The sequence below is a fragment of the Urocampus carinirostris genome, chromosome 5 (assembly GCF_059441175.1).
Source record: "Urocampus carinirostris isolate Australia breed hairy pipefish chromosome 5, RoL_Ucar_1.0, whole genome shotgun sequence".
Classification (NCBI taxonomy): Eukaryota; Metazoa; Chordata; class Actinopteri; order Syngnathiformes; family Syngnathidae; genus Urocampus; species Urocampus carinirostris.
Window position 1 is genome coordinate 38578499 of NC_142353.1, and position 18587 is coordinate 38597085.

Sequence of the window (18587 nt, forward strand, 5' to 3'; positions counted from 1 at the left end):
GTCAGAATACTTTTTCTTATTTTATCAGAGAAATAGGTCAAATACTTAAGATAAGAAAACATGTACTTAAAATTAGCAATGTTTTTAGCCACTGGGTAAAACAATGTGCAAGAACATGAAAATGATATCAATAATATTATTGATCCAGAATCTGGGCCAAGATCACAGTTTTTTAAAGTTCCTGTTAAAAGCTACATTTTGCAAATAAGATATTGTGTATGGCCTATCCCATTTCGTCATTTTAATACTAGTCTCTGTTGCGTTTGACATTCCTAAAAAAATGTCATACAGTATCTTTGTATAATTTTATATTTAATTGAATTTTGAAGGCAAATGTTCCCCACATCATTGCAACAAAAGATACAACATTGACATATAGAACATGTATCAAGTTATTCAAGTTATGTTTTTGCATTGAACTAAATAACGTGAGTTAATTCATATTACTACCCGAGCGTTGGATAAAACATTATAAACTGTATTCTAGTTATGTGATGGGTTGACCACTCGGCCCATAAACACAACACAGTCTGTACGGTGCTCGTAGATGAGGAAGAGGAAAGGATGGTCCACTACAAAGCGAATCTGGGAGGAGAGAGGCATGAAGCCCACTTGAGTTAGAGCAGCCGCTTCAGTTCCTTCCTCATTGACAGTGATGGTTCCTTGGTGCTTGAGCTTCATGGAACATTTGATAAAAAAAAGTCAAAGTTAATTCCCTTCTCCCATTATATGACGATGAGTTCTTCTAACTCACCCAGTTCAGGGTAACCTTATCCGAGGTCATTCCAGAAAAGTCTGCATCGTCTTGAAACAAGTCTGTAAGACCCATCTCCTTCAGATTTGCTATCAAGTCATAGTTCTGCTCCAGTTTGAAGCGAGGTAGCACCACCTCACGGGTCCTGGTGAAAGTCCATGCATGTACATGTTATAACATGCCTGTGTCTCTAATTTCTAAAATGAAGTTTATATCTTTATTTATTTTCACTCATACAGATTATATCGGGGGCGTTGTTCAGGTTATCTTATCTTTGTATACTGATAAGGATAATATTGTCAAAGAACAAATATGCAGGTGGCATAAACAAGAGCATTTGATTTCCCTGATCTATTTTTTTGTTTCTGGATTTCAATCACTTTGCCACAAAAGCCCATTGGCCAAATTTTTTAATTTGTGGGAAGCAATGTTCATTTTGTTAGCCATTTTAAAACGTGTCAATTTGATTTCAACTTCAGTCGCACTTGTTTTTATTCACTCCAATCTTTAGTTCAAGTAGACACAACTTTATTAGTCTAGTTACCTAACAATATTTGACATATTTTCTCATCATATACTATTGAACATTTCGATCTGGTATGAAATTAATTTTGATTTTTGAAGAAAGTAAATACATTCAGAAATGGACATTTAGTCTTTCTGAAGGATGGGAACGGAGGAAGAAAAGATCTTGTCATTTTTTGTAAACTAAAATATCCAGAGAATTTAGTCCTCTCTTCATTTAGTAACTACATTTTTGTCTTGTCTTGTTATTAAATGTATTTAAATGTATTTTTAGTTTTTTTATGACAATGTGCGTATATTTTTCTTTTGTTTTTGTTGATAGACGTAACAAAAGTAGGAAGTCAGTTACTGGCCTGTTTGTCATGTTTTTGAGCCACTTGTTGACAACTGTCGGCGAGATTTCCTGCTCCAGGTTTCTCATACCTGCCATCTTCCTCGGCAAGGCGATGAGCATGCTGATGTGTCCCGAGTATGGGAGCTAAAAAGTCCATCGCAGTGCTTTTGAGCTTTTTAAAAATAACTAAATAAATAAAACCCTGAGAAATCTGCCAACTTGCCTGCAGGATGTCACAATCCAGTTCGTGGTCGGCTGCGGCCAGGTAGTTGCCTTTGTTGGTCATCATCGCCACACGTACGTTTGTCTTGTCACTCAACCGAAAGTTGCGATAGTGGGTCATCTCCTTTGGGAATTTCTGTTCCCATGTCCCTATTGGTACCACATACAACAAGAAGGTGAAAAGGAACAATCGTGTGGCATTGGATGCGATTGAAAGACGCTTTCTGTGTCTACTAACCTTTAAAGTATAAATAATTCAGCAGCATCAGCACCATATTTGGATCTACGCTTTTAAGCGGCTCCTTGATGAGTCCCTTAGTGAGTTTTTGGATCCTCCTATTGGCCTTGTTCAAAAAGGAAGCGTCGGCAAAGTCCACCAACTGCGGCTCTGCGAAATAATAAGCCTTGGTCTCGGCACGGAACGCGTCTTTAACAGAGATGTTCTTCTTCAGGTAGACGTCGTTGATGGAGCGTAGCGTGTAGCCGTAATTTCTCCGGAAGAGCCTATGGGTCAACTTCCTGAAGAGCTTATGCACCGTCCTATTGTCATAATGACGGCTGGCATTGACGAACTCGGCAAAGCCCAGAACTTTGTAAATCTGCTCCTGGGCCGCGGGTCCGCCCCCTAAAGACATCATTGCCATTGCGATGGAAATGCTGGCAGGCGCCACGAGAATGTTGTCACTCTGGTTGACATCGTTGCGGAGACTTCGATAGAGGTTGAAGCCGAAGAGAGCGTTGGCTACGTTGAGGCGTTGGAGGCGGGAACGGCCGTGGAAAAGCTGCAGGAGTCTGGCACGCCGGATCTTAGGGTCGGAGGGTTCGGCAAATATGTCGATGTCCGGGGCGGGTGTTGCAATCTCGTCAATCTCATCCCCTTCACTAATAAACAGTATACTCATTCTCTATGCCAGCAAGATGTATTTTAGGTCACACCGAATATCGTCTGGGCAATACTTACATGTAGTCGTCACTGCCAGCAGATAGGATCTTATCAAAATCAATGTAATCTGGGTCCTCAAAGCCATCAAACACTAGGTCATTGGTGATGGTGTTTTCTTTGTGGAACTCCAAAGGGATATCCTCCAGACTCTCTTGAAATCCTAGGGGGTTCGGCTGACCTAAGTCTGAGTTTAGGCCCTTAATGGTGGCCAGCGCAGGGCTCACCAGTAGGAAGGCCACAGAGACCAATTTCACTATCCACTGCATCCCGAAGGCTTCACTAAAAGACCAAAGGATAAACAATATCAAAATAAAAGAATTATCACAAGGTGTCAATTAAAGTAGATCAGGCAAAATCTGAAAAGAAGTGAAATCAAAAGTGTTTATAATAGGACTGCCGTGTTTCTTCATTGCCTTACCTTTGCTGTGTGCTGCTTTGTGTTTTCGGGACCCAAGCAGTCAATTGAATACAAAATTGAACTTTGACGTTGTCTCCTCCTGAACAAATACAACAGATCAAACAGACCCAAAAGTCCTGTGGCTCAATAACATTTCCCACAATTCAGTTCAGCTTTTTTTCTGTCGACAAATTTGGATTTCCATCAAATGCCAATTTTTTTTTTATTATAATATTTTGCAACCAAAATATTTTGGGTATAGGAAAAAAATATATATATTTTTTGCATTTAAAAACAAACAGATTTTTTTAAAAATTCAATAACATAAATGAATAATTATTCTGGCAGATTTCAATATTAATGTGTCATTTAAAGTGTATTTTAAACTTTGAATTATTCTCTAGAGCAGGGGTCTCCAACGCACAAGGGTGCCCCCTAAGGGCAGCTGGGATGCCCGCGGACCTGTTCTGAAAATAGCTCACCAGTGCTGCGTCACAGTGATTTTCTTGTAAAATGATTTTTTAGTGGTTGACAGAGTTGATTTAGCTCAACTTCCAGCCTGGTAATAACATAGTAATAACTTAGTAATAGCATGATGTTGTTATTTTAGAAAGGCATTTGAAACTTGACGTTTGCACTACCGGTAATTAGTAACAAAAAGTATCTCTTACCTTGTAAAAGATATGAGACCCTTGCTTTAGATAGCGCACCCCATTTTTTCATGCACCCTAACTATATTTTTTCTGCTTCACAGTTGACCAGAAGACTGCCGCCAATCAAAGAGGCTAAGCCTCGCCTGCAGAAACTGTTTCGGGATTTCTGGCTGTACTCTGTGGTCATGGGTTTTGCTGTGGAAGGATCAGGTTGGATAAACAGATATTGCAACTTTACATTACTCAGCCGACATATTAATACTATTTATGTATTAGTTATAAAGATAACATCAAGAAGTTTAAAAGTATTTACTATCATTACAGTACTTCAGTACTGCAGACTTAACCATTAAAACATTTCAATGTCCATCAAAAAAAATTTAAATATTACATTTTTAATGCTGACATATTGATCGAATTACTCACTATTAGATTAAACCGTATTCAAAGCGTGGTTGACTATTAGTAGGTTTGAATATTAAATATTTGGAGGTTGATAATATCTTGATTTATATTTTACATTTTCAGGTCTCTGGCCCAAAGAGTGGTATGAGGGTGTTTGTGAAATTGCTACCAAATCCCCTCTCCTGACCTTCCCCAGTGGAGAGCCCCTTCGCTCGGAACTTCAGTACAACTCTGCCCTGAAAAACGACACCGTCACACCGGTAGGGTAGAGAAAAAAATCATAATTTTGCCCGTCTGTGATGCTTCAATTGTTATTTCCTCTACCATTTTTTTCTAGTCAGAGTTGAATGATCTGCGAGCGACCATCAACAATCTTCTCGACCCCTCCCCAGAAGCCTCTGCACTTGTTAACAAGCTAGACTTTGCCATGTCCACGTACTTGCTCTCAGTCTACAGATTAGAGTATATGAGGTTAGCAGGAGATTCTAAAATTTGAGAAGAATGTAAATAGCACTAAAAGGTTCCTTGATTGTAATTTTTAAAGTGAAAATAGACCTAAAGATCTCCCAACAATGATATGTTTAATGGGCTAATACTAGTCTAAAAAATACACTTTGTGTTCGTAGAACATGAGTTAAGAAGCGATATCTACCTTCATAATTTAATTCTATTTGGTGGGAAACTATTTTTTTAAATACGAAGAATTGTCTATGATGTCCTCTATCACATAATTATGTTAATTTTAAATATATTTTTCTCATTTCACAAAAGAAACAAGTTACATAAATACATATTACAATAAAAAAAGAAAAACATAGTTAAGATGTGAAAACTTTCCTGCCATGTATTTTTTTGCAGTGATGTGAATAAATAGGCTTAAAAGAGACACGTTTACAGTATAGTTGGAAGATTTTGTAGCAAAGCACTTTACAATGTTTATTAAATCACATTTTGGGTGTTAAAATAATGAGTTCAGAAACACATACTACAAAATGAACACTTTGTATACTGGTTTATAGGTATTCTTATGGCAAATTGGGCTTTTAGTATTAAGTATGTTTGAGTATGTCTTATTTTGCATAGGATGCTCCACTCCAATGATCCTGACCGCTTCCAGGTCATGTTTCGCTATTTCGAGGACAAAGCAATCCAAAAAGACAAATCTGGTGAGAGGTTTTTGCACATCTACTCGCATCATCACCTTTTCGCAAAGGCTTACTTTGGTAGAAATTCTGTCATCTTCAGGAATGATGCAGTGCATCATTTGTGTTGGCGACAAGGTCTTTGACGTCTTTCTCCAAATGATGGCTGACAAGGTGAGTGCGTCTTTTCAATTGAGCCGACCATTCACTGTCTGTTACTCAACAACGAGTGTACAATTTGTAATAGCCAAAAACCAAAGAGCATGAGGAGGAACTGGAGCGGCATGCCCAATTCTTGTTAATTAACTTCAACCACACACACAAGAGAATCCGCAGGGTGGCCGATAAATATCTTTCCGGTTTGGCAGAAACGTGAGTGTTGCTCCTTTTCCTGTTGCCCTAACTGCATCCAGGGCGTTAGTAATTGATGTCTCTGTTAACTTTGCCTCCTTCTTTGATCAGATTTCCACATTTACTATGGAACGGCCGTGTGCTGAAAACCATGCTGGACATTTTGCAGACTCTCTCGCTTTCTTTAAGTGCTGTAAGTTATCAGGAAAGCTTGTGGGAATAAAGCTCCTGTTTATGTTCTACAACAATAGTTCTCAACCTTTATGAAATATAATGTAATGGCACTGTAATCCTTTATTAGCATTTTTGGGTTGGGAATATTATACAAAAATAACCTATTTTTGTTTAATTGTTTAGTAAAATATGACTATTTTTTTGTTTAAATCTTGGGTTTTATTTTGTTGTTGTTGTTTTAAACAAATGAAGGGATTTATTTGTGTAAAATGAATTTTTCTGTTTGAAATTGACATTTTTTTTAATTTAAATCCCTCAAATGATACATCCATTTTCTACACCCCATTAATTACCTTAAAATGATTTTAATATGAATTTTCTATTATTTACAATATTTTCAATTGCACGCATCCCTATTAGAGAACCATTGTTCTAAGAAATTGAAAAACAAACCTGACACTACATTTAAAACTGATACCTTTAAAATAATTTGTACTTATTTAGGACATTCACAAGGACCAGCCTTACTACGACATTCCAGATACTCCATACAGGATCACGGTACCTGATACATATGAGGCAAGAGAGGTAAGTTGTTGTGTGTACCTGAGGGACACACATATTTTGATTTGGACATTTATATGAATTTTCATTTCAAAAATAGTTATTTCCCTAAATACCATCATGGTCAACATGTTGCTGGATGGTTGATTGCACACATTAGTTTGTATGAAATCAGTGATTCGTTTGCGTATCTCTTAAGAAACAGTAGTAATAGTGCACTTTGTGAATCACTGAATGACTTGCTTTTGCTTATATCATGCTTTTACCTTAGTCAACACATAAGGGCCATAATGTGATGAATGTATTTCGCCCCACTTATTGCTTACTGATTCATTTTTCAGAGCATCGTGAAGGACTTTGCTGCTCGCTGTGGGGAGATCCTGAAAGAAGCAATGAAATGGGCTCCTTCCGTTACAAAGTCCCACTTGCAGGAGTACTTGAACAAGCATCAGAACTGGGTGTCGGGTCTGTCCCAACACACAGGGCTGGCCATGGCCACAGAGAGCATCCTGCACTTTGCCGGCTACAACAGGCAAAGTACTACACTGGGCGTGAGTCTCACAGACGCACATAAAAACATTCGCTGTTAGTGAGCATAAGAGCACTCACCGACTGTTGCAGTATAGTCTTTTACAGTTATTGCGCTATCAATATTTCAGCATGCCATTTTCCAGACTACTCACTGTGTTTGGGGTGGAGGGATTAGGAGGGAATGCAACCAAGCTGTTCCATTACTGTAGGCTGTCCAGACATCACCACGGGTGCCTGTATTGGTATTTTTTTCAGTGGCCTGCATGCAGCATATGCAAAACTGATAAAAGATATTTGCTTCTAAAAAAAAATTGACATGACTTTTTAAAATATCGAAGTATGCACACTAAACAGGGATTGATTAGTCAACCAATTGATGTTTTTTTATCAATTGGTTGGCTCGTAAGTTACAGTCATACTTTTTTCCTACTATGCGGCCAACACATGAAATAGATTGGGCACCTCTCCCTTACATACTCCTTTAAATTGTGTATGTAGGTAAAAAAAAAAATTCTTTGCACCACATATGATTTTTATTTGCTTGCTCGCTACATTTATGAGTTGTGCCTTCACAGTGCTTGTTATATGTCCTTGTTAATGTTTATTGGTTTTATAGTACATAATCTTAAATCTATTTTTATATCGGTACCTTTGGTGCCCTTAAGGGCCAAGTGTTTATTTTTGTGAGTAATGGCTATACAAATAAACATGACTTGACTTATTACTGTTTATATACGATGTTAACATTTTGTTTGATTTCAATCGCAAAAAGGGTTTCTGTCATTGAGCAATTCATATTAACACGTTGTGTTAAGTGACTGACGCCCTTATTTACTAGTCACTGCTGCATGTGTATTGTATGTCCATATTTCAGCTTGCTGTTTGCTATCCGTGCCTTTGATTTGCTCCATTTATTTTATTTGTCTTAATCAAACTGCATCTTACCCACCTACCTGGTTGGCTGCTTTACGGATTTTGGTGGTTGGCTGCAATGGAATGATGTATTGTTTGGCGGGATGGTTGCCTATTTGGTTTTGCTGGCGCCCTCTCCTGCCATGCGCCGTAGGCTGCGTTCCCTCAGGTTGGTTGGAACAGCGGGACGCGGCTTGTCGGTCGCTTAGCCACAGATGACATTATGTTTGCCTCTCTCTAGACCACACAGCTGACAGAAAGACCTGCGTGTGTGAAAAAAGATTACTCCAACTTCATGGCATCTCTCAATCTGCGCAACCGATACACTGGAGAGGTATGTTGTTAATTGTTTAGGATCAGAGGTGAGATCTTAAGCCCGAGTCTGACCCGACCAAAAGTTTAAAATGGGTCAAGCCTAAAATGTCAATCATTATGTTTAGGTCGGGCCAGGTCTCTCCCTCCTGACTTTCAAAAACAATAAATATGTGGTTATGGAAAGACAAACAAAAGAAAATCGTCGGTACTGCATGAAACACCATGATTCAATCACTATCTTGTCACAACTCACTGTGGTGTTGCTATACTAACATTACAGTGCAGTGAGGTGTTTCAAGTGGGTAGTTTTGGCTACGAGATACAGTAACCTGTAAACAAACGCCTCATCACAACACAGAGTCCACTAAACTCTTGCAATGTCAATTCAAAAAACTCTTGCATGTCTCCGTCTAATAGCCACCTGTCATTGTTCTCCTTTGTCCCTATGTCCTCTCTTTCTTATAAGGTGTTGTGCTAGATTCTTAAGGACTTACTTAGGGGCCGGTCACACAGCCGTTTGCGGCTGAATCACGGCTAAGATTTTGCGTTTTTTTTTGCCCGTGGTTGCCCGCAATGGAAAATGCGCAAAATTGGCCAACCCGCTGTTCATCGGTGGTATGCCCGCAAAACAGACGCCGGCGACTGTTCCGCTTCCTCATCGCGTCATTTCTGCGTCATTTTCTCGTGTGGACCACGGGTATAAAAGCTCCCGAGCCGGTGTTGTGCCCAAATCCGACTCCTACGCAACTCCCCCACCCCCTCGCGTGAACGCGCATTCTGCTGCGATCGCTTTTGTTGTAAGCGTGCATTGACGTTGGTGACTTTTTCATCCGCGTTAACAAACGCATTTTGTAGAATAGGATCGCACTTTATTGTTTAAATAAACGCGTTATATAGACTAGGATCTCCCAATTGTTATAATTAGCTCGCTTTATAGTTTTAATAAGCGTTTTATATAGAATACGATCGCTTTCGTTGGAAGCGCAGCAGAATGCGCGTTCACGCGAGGGGGGGAGGATTTACCGTTCGATTACGTTCACAACAAAAACAAAGACGGAATGGTTTAAGTTGTATTACATTTCCAACAAATGCAAGACGAAGTGGTTTTGGTTATATATTCGCCATTACATTCCCTAAAAGTGAGATAAAACGAGGTAAAAGTGGTTGTAGTAGCGAGGGGATGCAAATCTCGGCAGGGATGCATTTCTCGGAAACACCGGGCTGTAGAAATCATAACCGCTCAAGACACAGTCCCGTGAAGATCAAGATTTCAAGCTATGGCATCATTTTTATTTTATTATCTTGAAAAGAAATGTCAAGAAATAAAAATGGATCAAGACGAGGTCACTGCGCTGACGGGGATCCATGTTCACCCCCTTGACGTCTCGAGCACAACTGACGTGTGCTCGGCAAATCGCGCTGTATATACGCGGAGAAAGGCGTTTGACTGTCACACGCGTAACACGCTAATTTCACGTAATAACACCGCGATACAGGCGCAGAACATGCTATTACCATGCTCCACCCACGATTACCCGCTGAAATTTCCCGTCCTACCCATGTGTAACCACGCCCTGGCCGCGGCCAGAGCACGTCGTTCCGCGTCATTTCCGCGTCATTACATCGTGTTGACCACGTGTGCGGCACGCGGTTTAACACGTGCTCAAACTTTTGAGCAGCTCAAAAGTTTTGCGCGCGGCCAACCACGTGTGAATTTCCGACCGCGAGTAAAGCACTGCTGTATCTCGTCTATATGGCGGTCTCAAAACGTCCAACAGCGCCCAACAGCATCCGCTTCACGGCCAGAAATTTCTGGCCGTGGTTCAGCCTTGATACGCTCGTGAAAGGCTGTGTACCCGCGCTCTGAAGAATTGAGCAGCGCAAAACTTTTTCATGCTGCCACCCGCGCGCGAATTTCCGACCGCGTGTTAAGCACTGCTGTATCTCGTCTGCATTGCGATCTCAAAGCGTCTAATAGCGTCCGCCTCACAGGCAGAAATTTCTGGCCGTGATTCAGCCGCAAATGTCTGTGTGACCGGCCCCTTACTGTGGTTTATGGCCCTATTTCCAACCCAACAAAATGACGGCCGATCTTAGTTGTCCTGTCGACTTAAAAGCTTAAAACTAAAAAAAATAATCGGTCAATGTTGGAAAACAATGCTGGTTAATGTAACCTCTGTAGACACAGAAATATAAGATATGTCAAATGTTTATACAGTCTTGTATAACTTAAAGTTTGTTACAAAAGAGCTGCTTTAATTAGTAATTATAAATTCTCTCTTCCTACCGAGTCCCCAAAAATAAATATGAAATTCCAGGTTTGCTTTGGGCTTGGTCCTGAAAATCAAGTTAATTGGTCGGGCTCAGGCTGAGTCGGGCTTAAATTCTCGCAGGCCTGTGTCAGCTTGGGCTGGATTTTTTTAGGCGTAAACTTACCTATGCTTAAGATCTGTCCAATACAATTCTGTAAATGAATTTGTTCTCAGGTGGCCGGCATGATACAGTTTTCCGAGGCAACGCACAGTCAGTCAGACCTGAGCAAGTTGATGATTGAGCAGATGAAGAGTGCTCTGGACAAGCAAGATCCGGAGGCTTTCACCCAGGCCATGTTCAAAATGGCGGCTTTGCTCATAATCACCAGAAGTCAGTAATTCTGCCATAAAACTATTTTTTAGCCCTAATTGAACCCGTCTTTGGTTGTCAGACTGCCACCCTCAGCTGCTGCATCATCTGTGCTGGTCTCCCTTGAAGATGTTCACTGAACACGGCATGGAAACAGCCATCGCCTGCTGGGAGTGGCTGCTGGCTGCGCACAACGGGGTTGAAGTGCCAGTGAGTATTGAAATACATCTGTCTTGAGTCCTGGCCACATTCAGGGGAAACTTGTTTTTTTTTTTCTGTCTAGTTTATGCGTGAGATGGCCGGTGCTTGGCAGATGTCGGTGGAGCTGAAGATGGGTTTGTTCTCCGCCGCCAAGGCTGAGGCGGGTCCTCTTGCCGTGTCAGAGGAGAGCCAGCCTGCCCCCTGCGCTCCTGACGTCATACCCCACTTTCTTTGGATAGAGGTCAGTGACACCCACAGGTCAATTCCTTTCCTGTTTTTTAAAATTCAATGGATACTATTTGCATTCATCGGTTTTTATCATATGCATTCAGTTTCTAGTGCAGAGGTTTGAAATTGCCAAATACAGCAGTTCAGACCAGGTGGAGATTTTCACCACCATCCTGCAGAGGTCGCTGTCTCTTAGCGTTGGAGGAGCCAAAAGCAATCTGAACACGCACGTCGCCGCCATCGGGCCAAGATTTCGGTGTGCTGCCTGGAAAATGGCAATGAAAATGCAATAGGTCCTTAGTGCTATAACTGTGTTTTCATTGCAGGCTGCTCACTCTGGGTTTAACTCTTCTGCATGCTGATGTGGTGACTAACGCCACCATCAAAAACGTCCTGCGAGAGAAGATCTATTCAACAGCATTTGATTATTTTAGGTAGGAAAAAAACACAAAAACAGGAACTCATTTTATCCTATAGGCAGAAAATCCTGCTTATTGCTAACTGTTTTTCTTTAGAGTAAAATAAGAAAAATATCTTTACAAAAAGTGAAATGATCTTACCTAATAAACAAGTTTACTCATTGTATGTATTATTTTTTAATCGTGGTGGAAAATATTGCTTAAAAATATTTTTCTCTGGTCTCCTGCAGTGTCAATCCCAAATTTCCTACTCAAGCCGATCAGAGGTTAAGGGAAGACATCAGCATCATGATCAAGTTCTACACTTGCCTGCAATCCGACAAAAAGTATCTGGCAGCCAATCAGCTTGTTCCCCCAGGTTCGCAACTTTTGGTTACACCGTAGTCTACTGCACACCAGCCGGTCAAAATATTAGAGACTCCTGCAGAATAAATTGACAGCATAATGGGATTTTTCCAGCATTTTAAATTAAGAAACAAGTATGAAGGTGTGTTGGTATTAACAGTGATGTATGGCTTAGAGGCATGGGGTTTGAGAGTAAATGAGGGTAATAGGTTAAATGTCTTTTAAATGAGATGTGTGCGTAGTATGTGTGGAGTGACACAACTGGATAGGTTAAGGAATGAGGGAGTAAGGAGAAGAACTGGTGTGGTGAGAGGGTTGATGAAAATATTCTGAGATGGTTTGGACCTATGGAAAGAATGGGTGAAGGTTGTTTGACTAAAATAATATGGAATGCAGATGTTGTAGGAAATAGAATGAGAGGAAGGCCCAAAAATGGTTGGATGGATGGGATGAAACATGCTCTGGATGTGTTGTGGGTTGATTTAATGGATGCAAGAGTGTGTGCAAGGGATAGATGTGAATGGCAAAAGATCGTTAAGAATGACTGATATCGACACATATGATGCGAAGAGGGTAAACCAGTGTATGCTGTCCGGCCTCTCTGTTGATGTTGTGGTGTGGGTTTAGTGTTCGGTGTCTGGTTAGTAAGAGCGGAAGGGAATGCATGTTTGGTGAATGTGTGTGTGTTCTCTTAATAATGCTCATTTTAGTGTGATAAAAATGGAAAAAAAGGTATATTACTTTTAAAATACTTTAAAAATCTGTCCCCAACTAGGGGGATAGGGCTTCGGTATATAAATACTGTAGATACTGTATATAGATAGATTTATATAATAATTTAAGTGCATCTAATACAATGGAAAGAGGGTGCACCACAGTGCTAAGAGCAATGATTTTGCCTTGTTTAGACCCACAAGACATGTCAGTGAACAGTTTGACAGTGATGGGAGTGACTGACAGCCGCAATAACCTTGATGCGGCGATGGGTCAGAGGCAGCAGGTGGCTCAGGGATGGATTAACACCTACCCTCTGTCCTCCGGGATGTCCACCATATCTAAGAAATCAGGTGACAATAACACTACTTTTCTGATAAAACGACAACGTGCATGAAAATAGCTGATACATTTCTCCTGGTTTGTTGAAGGCCTCTCCAAAAAAAGCAACAGAGGCTCTCAGCTGCACAAGTACTACATGAAACGTCGGACCCTCTTACTGGCTTTATTGGTATATACAATATAATTGAGAACCATTTTAAAAATAGGGTTGGGTAGCAATTTCCCTCTTAACTGTGTGCGTGCAAAATTTCACACTGCCCAGAACTTTTAAGCGCACAAGAAAATCTAACCTGCGCATAAAAATCAGGGCTTGAAATTGCAAAATAAATTCACTACAAAATCCGGCAAGAATTACAGTGCATGCAGGCAAACAATGCGGGTTCCCTCTGCAGTGTTTTTTGCGCAGTATTTTGAAGTCAATGTTGGCACCAGATTGAATAAATGAAAGCAAGCATGCTTGTGAGCTCCAGTTCTTGTGCCAGGAGGGAGGGGGACTAGAGAGGCGGCGAAGGAATGGAGATCGCTTAAAATATATACTGTACTGTATATATATTATTGTTGAATTTCTTATCACTGAGAAATTAAAATATAGAAAGACGAGTGTGATTTACTTCAATTATTACCTGCACCGTTAGACTACATAGCTATGTGACCTTTTTATTTCTTACCTTTCTTACCTACAGTACCTGATATTTTAAAGTGTCCGTCTTCTTTTGGCTTCACTCACTAAAAAGAGCCGGCTATTTCGGCTCTCAAACGGCTCTTTGGGATGTTTTTGTTTCTTTCATACATATATTAACAATTATTATGTAACATTATAGAAAAAATTGAAAGAAAAAGAAGAAAAAACAGAAAAAAATGATACAAATGAATTGAATTAAGACAAAAGGAAAAAAGAAGAAAAAAAGGAACAGGCAAGAAAGAGGAAACCAAGTAAAAATAGGAACAAAAAAACAGAAAAAAAGGAAAAAGCAAGAAAAAAAGAGTTCAAAAGCTAGAAAGAGAGAAAAGGAGGTAACAAATAAAAAAAAACTGGAAAAAAAAGAAGAAAAAAGCTAGGAAAAAAATCAACAAAATGATAATGAAAAAAAGGGTAAATTTACCGTACTGTCCGCACAATAAGACGAACTGGATTGTAGCGCACCTCCAAAAAATAGTCACACTTTTTTTTTACACATGGTGCCAGAAACTCAACAGTACATTCTGATAGGTTAAACAGTCTCTCCACTTCTTCACCTGTATACATATCTAAAAGTGTTTTCATATTTTATATTATTATGTTAAAAGACTTTCTGTTTTTGCAAAGTTATCGACGCACAGCTGAATATGTGCTGATACTGTTAAACCCATCAGAATGCACTATACAAAGTATTTCTGGCACTGTGAGTCAAACTAGTGTGATACTGAGATAAGATATAATGCTTTTTTTGTATGTCTTTTGCACCCCTGGCGGTCTAGTGGTAGAGTCTTGCCTTCAACACTATGACCGGGGTTCAAATTGCATTGTATACAATGTATTGCGATTCAGGCAAGTGATAATTACTCAAATATGGAAGTATACCGTATAGAAACACATTTATAAATACTCTATGCATTTCCAAACTTATCCACTGTATTCTGCGGTTTACACGGCGCACCAGCTTAAATTTGGGGGTGAGCCTTATAGTCTGGAAAATATGGTTTGTTTGTTTTTAAATGACAAATAAATATGATAAATAACCCAGCTCTATTTAAAAAAGCTATTTAATCTGCAAGTTCTATTTCGTCTTTAGCCCCTAGCTGTCATCCAGGACTCATAGAACCGTAGTTTAATTTGTAACTTTTACTTCTTAAGGCGTCTCTTGACTTTTTGGTAGGCTAGCGAAATCGAGCGTCTGACGACGTGGTACAACCCGCTGTCGACTCAAGAGCTGGCCATCACCGCAGAGCAGTCGGTAGAAACCAGCATTGCCAACTGGCGCTCCAAATACATCAGCTTGACGGAAAAACAGTGGAAGGATAACGTCAACCTAGCATGGAGCATCGCACCTTATCTGGCACTGCAGCTACCTGCCAGGTACGCCGAGACCTCGCGAGACGCTCACGAAAGTATAAACCAGTCCTTTTTATTTTTCCAGGTTTAAACACACCGAAGCCATCGTGTCCGAAGTAACTCGTCTGGTGCGTATGGATCCAGCCGCTGTGTGTGACGTTCCTGAAGCCGTCAAGGTGAGAACGCTTGCTACCAGGCTTTATGCCAAGATTCTGAGCACATCAATAGCTCGTGTCTTTATGCAACTATTTGACGCGCTGAAGATCCGATCAAGAAAGCACTGAAGACCTTTGCAGAAATAGTCCCGTAAAATGTTTGGCACTGAATTTGTTACACAACGAGTCAAGTCAAGTCATGTTTATTAGTATAGCTCTTAATCACAAGGAGTCTCAAGGGGCTGCACAGACCACAGATTATTGCAAACCACAAACTATTATGACACCATCCCCTGATCTAAAACCTACACGAGGGCAAGGACAAACTCAAAAATCTTAACATGAGGAAAATGAAGAAACTTTGAAAAGATACCATCAACAGGAGATATAGGTCATTTATAAGATATAGAATAGAAGTGTGTTTGAAGCTTAGATTCAAACAGTTCCACTGAGGTTGCAGATCGGATCTCAGGGGGAAGAGCATTCCACAACACCGGGGCCCGAATAGAGAACGCTCTCGAACCTGCGGTTCTCTTCTTGACTCTTGGGATCACTAGTAGACCAGCATTTTCAGAGCGAAGGTTCCTGACTGGAACATAGGGGGAAATTAAATCTGAAAGATATGAGGGAGCAAGTCCATGCATGATTTTGTAAAATAACAACAGAACCTTAAAATCACATCTTAAGCTAACAGGGAGCCAATGCAGCAACGCTAAAATTGGGGTAATGTAATCAAACTGTCTTGTCTTAGTTAAAAGCCTTGCTCTAGTATTTTGTACTAGCTGAAGGTTCTTGATTTTGACTTCGGGAGACCGGAGAGTAGTGCATTACAGTATTCGAGACGGGAGGTAACAAACACATTAATTATAATCTCCGCATCCGACTGAGACAGCATAGGGCGAATTTTAGCAATGTTGTGAGGATGGAAGAATTCTGTTCTAGTAATATGCTTAACGTATGTTTGAAAGGACACATTGGGGTCAAATGTGACACCTACATTTTTTACTGAGTCACTCTGGGTGATATTACATTTGTCAATATTCAGAGCAGTTTTTGAGAACAAGTCACGGCATTTAGATGGACCAATAACTAACATTTTGGTCTTTTCACAGTTGAGGGGCAAGAAGTTGCGTGACATCCATCTTTTTATCTCAAGTGAGGCAGGCCTCCAAATTTCCACAGTTTAATGTGGCAGATTCCTCCCCCGGAAGAAATAGTTGAGTGTCATCTGCGTAGCAATGGAAACTGATATTATACTTGTGAATAATATCACCTAATGGGAGCATGTAAATGCTGAAAAGAAGGGGGCCAAGTACTGTACCCTGCGAAAAACGTTTCTGTGTTGCCGTCACTATAAGGTGCACCGGATTATAAGGCGCACCCCCAAAAAATAGTCCGTTGTCACATTTGTTCATATATAAGGCACACTGTACTGTAAGGCACATGGAATTAAAAATACAGCGAGAGCTTTTGTATTTATTTGTATTTTATAGGTGCGCTTTATAGTCTGGAAAATACTGTAACTAAAGTCTAGTAGTCCTATTTTACTTCTCAATCTCAAGTGTATATTTACTATAACTTCAATCTTATTCCGAAGGCCTTCAACTTGTATCATTTGCATTTTAGAGTGCAAAGCTTTCATAAAATCCTGATTGCAAATGCCTCATCGTGACCTGGAATTTCCCGAGGGTAAGCATTTTCTTAATGAAGTATGTAATGCGCCCTCCAGACTTCTTGCAGAGCTCTTAATGTATGTTTTAATGAGTCTCAGACATGTATAATGGAAAGTCCAGGCAGGAAGGAAATGTTCCTTGTCGACTTCATTACTCAGGTCCTTCACGCAGTGTTGTTGAATATAGCTATTTTCATCACTTTTTAATGTAAAAAATAATAATGCAAATATCCATTTTTCCACAGTTTCTTGTGACGTGGCACACAATCGACGCCGACTCCCCCGAGCTAAGTCACATCCTGTGCTGGGCGCCTGCAGACCCCCCGACGGGGTTGTCCTACTTCTCTTCCATGTACCCTCCGCACCCGCTAACGGCACAGTACGGGGTTAAAGTACTCCGTTCTTTTCCTCCCGTACGCTCAAACGCCGGCTGCTGCATTTGTGTTTTTAAGGCCGGTTTAATTTCTAACCTATTTTGTTTACTTTTCTAGGACGCCATCTTGTTTTACATTCCTCAAATTGTTCAAGCTCTCCGTTATGACAAGGTGAAAGAGAATATAAGTCTTGACGTCCAAACATATACAGGCACTAGTCTTTGTTTTAATGAACTTTTATGCAAACTTATTAAAAGTGTATACTGTATAAATGCAGTTTAACAGACAATGGTGCTAAAAGTCAATCAAGAAAATCAACACTGTACAAAATCCAGTTAGAAAAATGTAATAAATGTAAATTTAGTCTTTTAAAAAAAAAATTATTCAATTTGCAGATATTTTTGCTCATTTAAAATATGTTTTCATTTTGTTATTTATTATAAGAGTCATTTTACCATAATTTTCAAATAAGTACTAGCAATAGATCTGACATCTCAAATATGAGATAATTTTGCTTATTTATAGAGATATTATGTATTAATTAGCGCCTCTGGTAAAAAACAAATCATTAAAACAAATGATATTGATTTAAATAAGCAAAAATACATGAACCACACCTGTCAACTTATGTTTTCCATATATTTTATATATATTTTTTGACCATTTCCAATGGTGTGCGCCAGTGTTTCCCAAATCTTTTTGAGCCAAGGTTCACTATTTTTCCGCAAAACATCTTGAGGCACACCGTCCTTCAAATATGTTAAAAAAAATCAGCTTTTATCTTCTTTAAAAAGAAAAAAATAAATTATCATGTTGCCTAAATTGCAGTATCAAGTCTTTGTGATCAGCATGGCTCAGGAGGTAACACAGGTTAATTTTGCTCTATAACTTTGCTATAATTTGAGATTTTACACATTTTCTAAACCGTTTTTCTTTACCTTAATTTAATCTTCAAATATAGTATTTAAAACGAGCAAAAAAACACCTGCCCATGGAACTAAATCATATTTCACAAGGTTCTAACAAGAAAATGAAATACATTCAGCAAAATTACTGTATGTGGAAGATTTGTATTTGATTTATCTTATAATTCTTTTGCAGAGCAATCTTAAACAGCCTAATCATACATAACAAGTTGTTAATTATACTATACTACCTCACAAGCAAATGATGTGTGTATAAGAAAGAAAAAAATAGTAATCCTCACCCATCATGCTTTTTTGCAATGAAAAAAATTCTCTGCGGAACGCTACAGCACACT

At 39.6% G+C, this 18587-nt stretch overlaps 2 protein-coding genes across 3 annotated transcripts in view; one reads left to right on the top strand and one right to left on the bottom strand.

Annotated features, from left to right (window-relative positions):
* pi4kab (phosphatidylinositol 4-kinase, catalytic, alpha b) overlaps positions 1 to 18587 on the top strand; it is a 44695-nt gene that overhangs the window by 13824 nt on the left and 12284 nt on the right. Inside the window, exons 20-42 of one of the 2 annotated variants that reach the window (XM_088336709.1) lie at positions 3930 to 4038; positions 4357 to 4493; positions 4571 to 4704; positions 5317 to 5399; positions 5479 to 5549; positions 5623 to 5747; positions 5838 to 5919; positions 6405 to 6488; positions 6806 to 7015; positions 8062 to 8076; positions 8149 to 8241; positions 10709 to 10865; positions 10927 to 11054; positions 11128 to 11286; positions 11378 to 11529; positions 11600 to 11707; positions 11923 to 12050; positions 12946 to 13104; positions 13183 to 13262; positions 14950 to 15149; positions 15211 to 15301; positions 17198 to 17365; positions 17444 to 17497. In XM_088336709.1, coding sequence (XP_088192835.1) covers positions 3930 to 4038; positions 4357 to 4493; positions 4571 to 4704; positions 5317 to 5399; positions 5479 to 5549; positions 5623 to 5747; positions 5838 to 5919; positions 6405 to 6488; positions 6806 to 7015; positions 8062 to 8076; positions 8149 to 8241; positions 10709 to 10865; positions 10927 to 11054; positions 11128 to 11286; positions 11378 to 11529; positions 11600 to 11707; positions 11923 to 12050; positions 12946 to 13104; positions 13183 to 13262; positions 14950 to 15149; positions 15211 to 15301; positions 17198 to 17365; positions 17444 to 17497 — 2727 coding nt within the window. The remainder of the gene's footprint in view (positions 1 to 3929; positions 4039 to 4356; positions 4494 to 4570; positions 4705 to 5316; positions 5400 to 5478; positions 5550 to 5622; positions 5748 to 5837; positions 5920 to 6404; positions 6489 to 6805; positions 7016 to 8061; positions 8077 to 8148; positions 8242 to 10708; positions 10866 to 10926; positions 11055 to 11127; positions 11287 to 11377; positions 11530 to 11599; positions 11708 to 11922; positions 12051 to 12945; positions 13105 to 13182; positions 13263 to 14949; positions 15150 to 15210; positions 15302 to 17197; positions 17366 to 17443; positions 17498 to 18587) is intronic. The other variant, XM_088336710.1, reaches the window with a different exon arrangement.
* serpind1 (serpin peptidase inhibitor, clade D (heparin cofactor), member 1) lies at positions 294 to 3275 on the bottom strand. Its single transcript, XM_088336727.1, has 7 exons — positions 3197 to 3275; positions 2797 to 3057; positions 2074 to 2717; positions 1837 to 1985; positions 1633 to 1757; positions 755 to 899; positions 294 to 675 (listed from the first exon to the last, which is right to left on the bottom strand). The coding sequence occupies exons 2-7, from the start codon at positions 3042 to 3044 to the stop codon at positions 484 to 486; spliced, it is 1503 nt and encodes a 500-aa protein (XP_088192853.1). The 5' UTR covers positions 3045 to 3057; positions 3197 to 3275; the 3' UTR covers positions 294 to 483.

Bases quoted from the DNA above. Each gene is read 5' to 3' on its own strand.
- serpind1 (XM_088336727.1), bottom strand. From the start codon at position 3,044: ATGCAGTGGATAGTGAAATTGGTCTCTGTGGCCTTCCTACTGGTGAGC. The intron at 2,718-2,796 runs GTAAGTATTGCC...ACTGTTTATTAG, and splicing joins GCTGGCAGTGACGACTACAT to TGAAGGGGATGAGATTGACG. The intron at 1,758-1,836 runs GCAAGTTGGCAG...TGGACTTTTTAG, and splicing joins TGGATTGTGACATCCTGCAG to CTCCCATACTCGGGACACAT.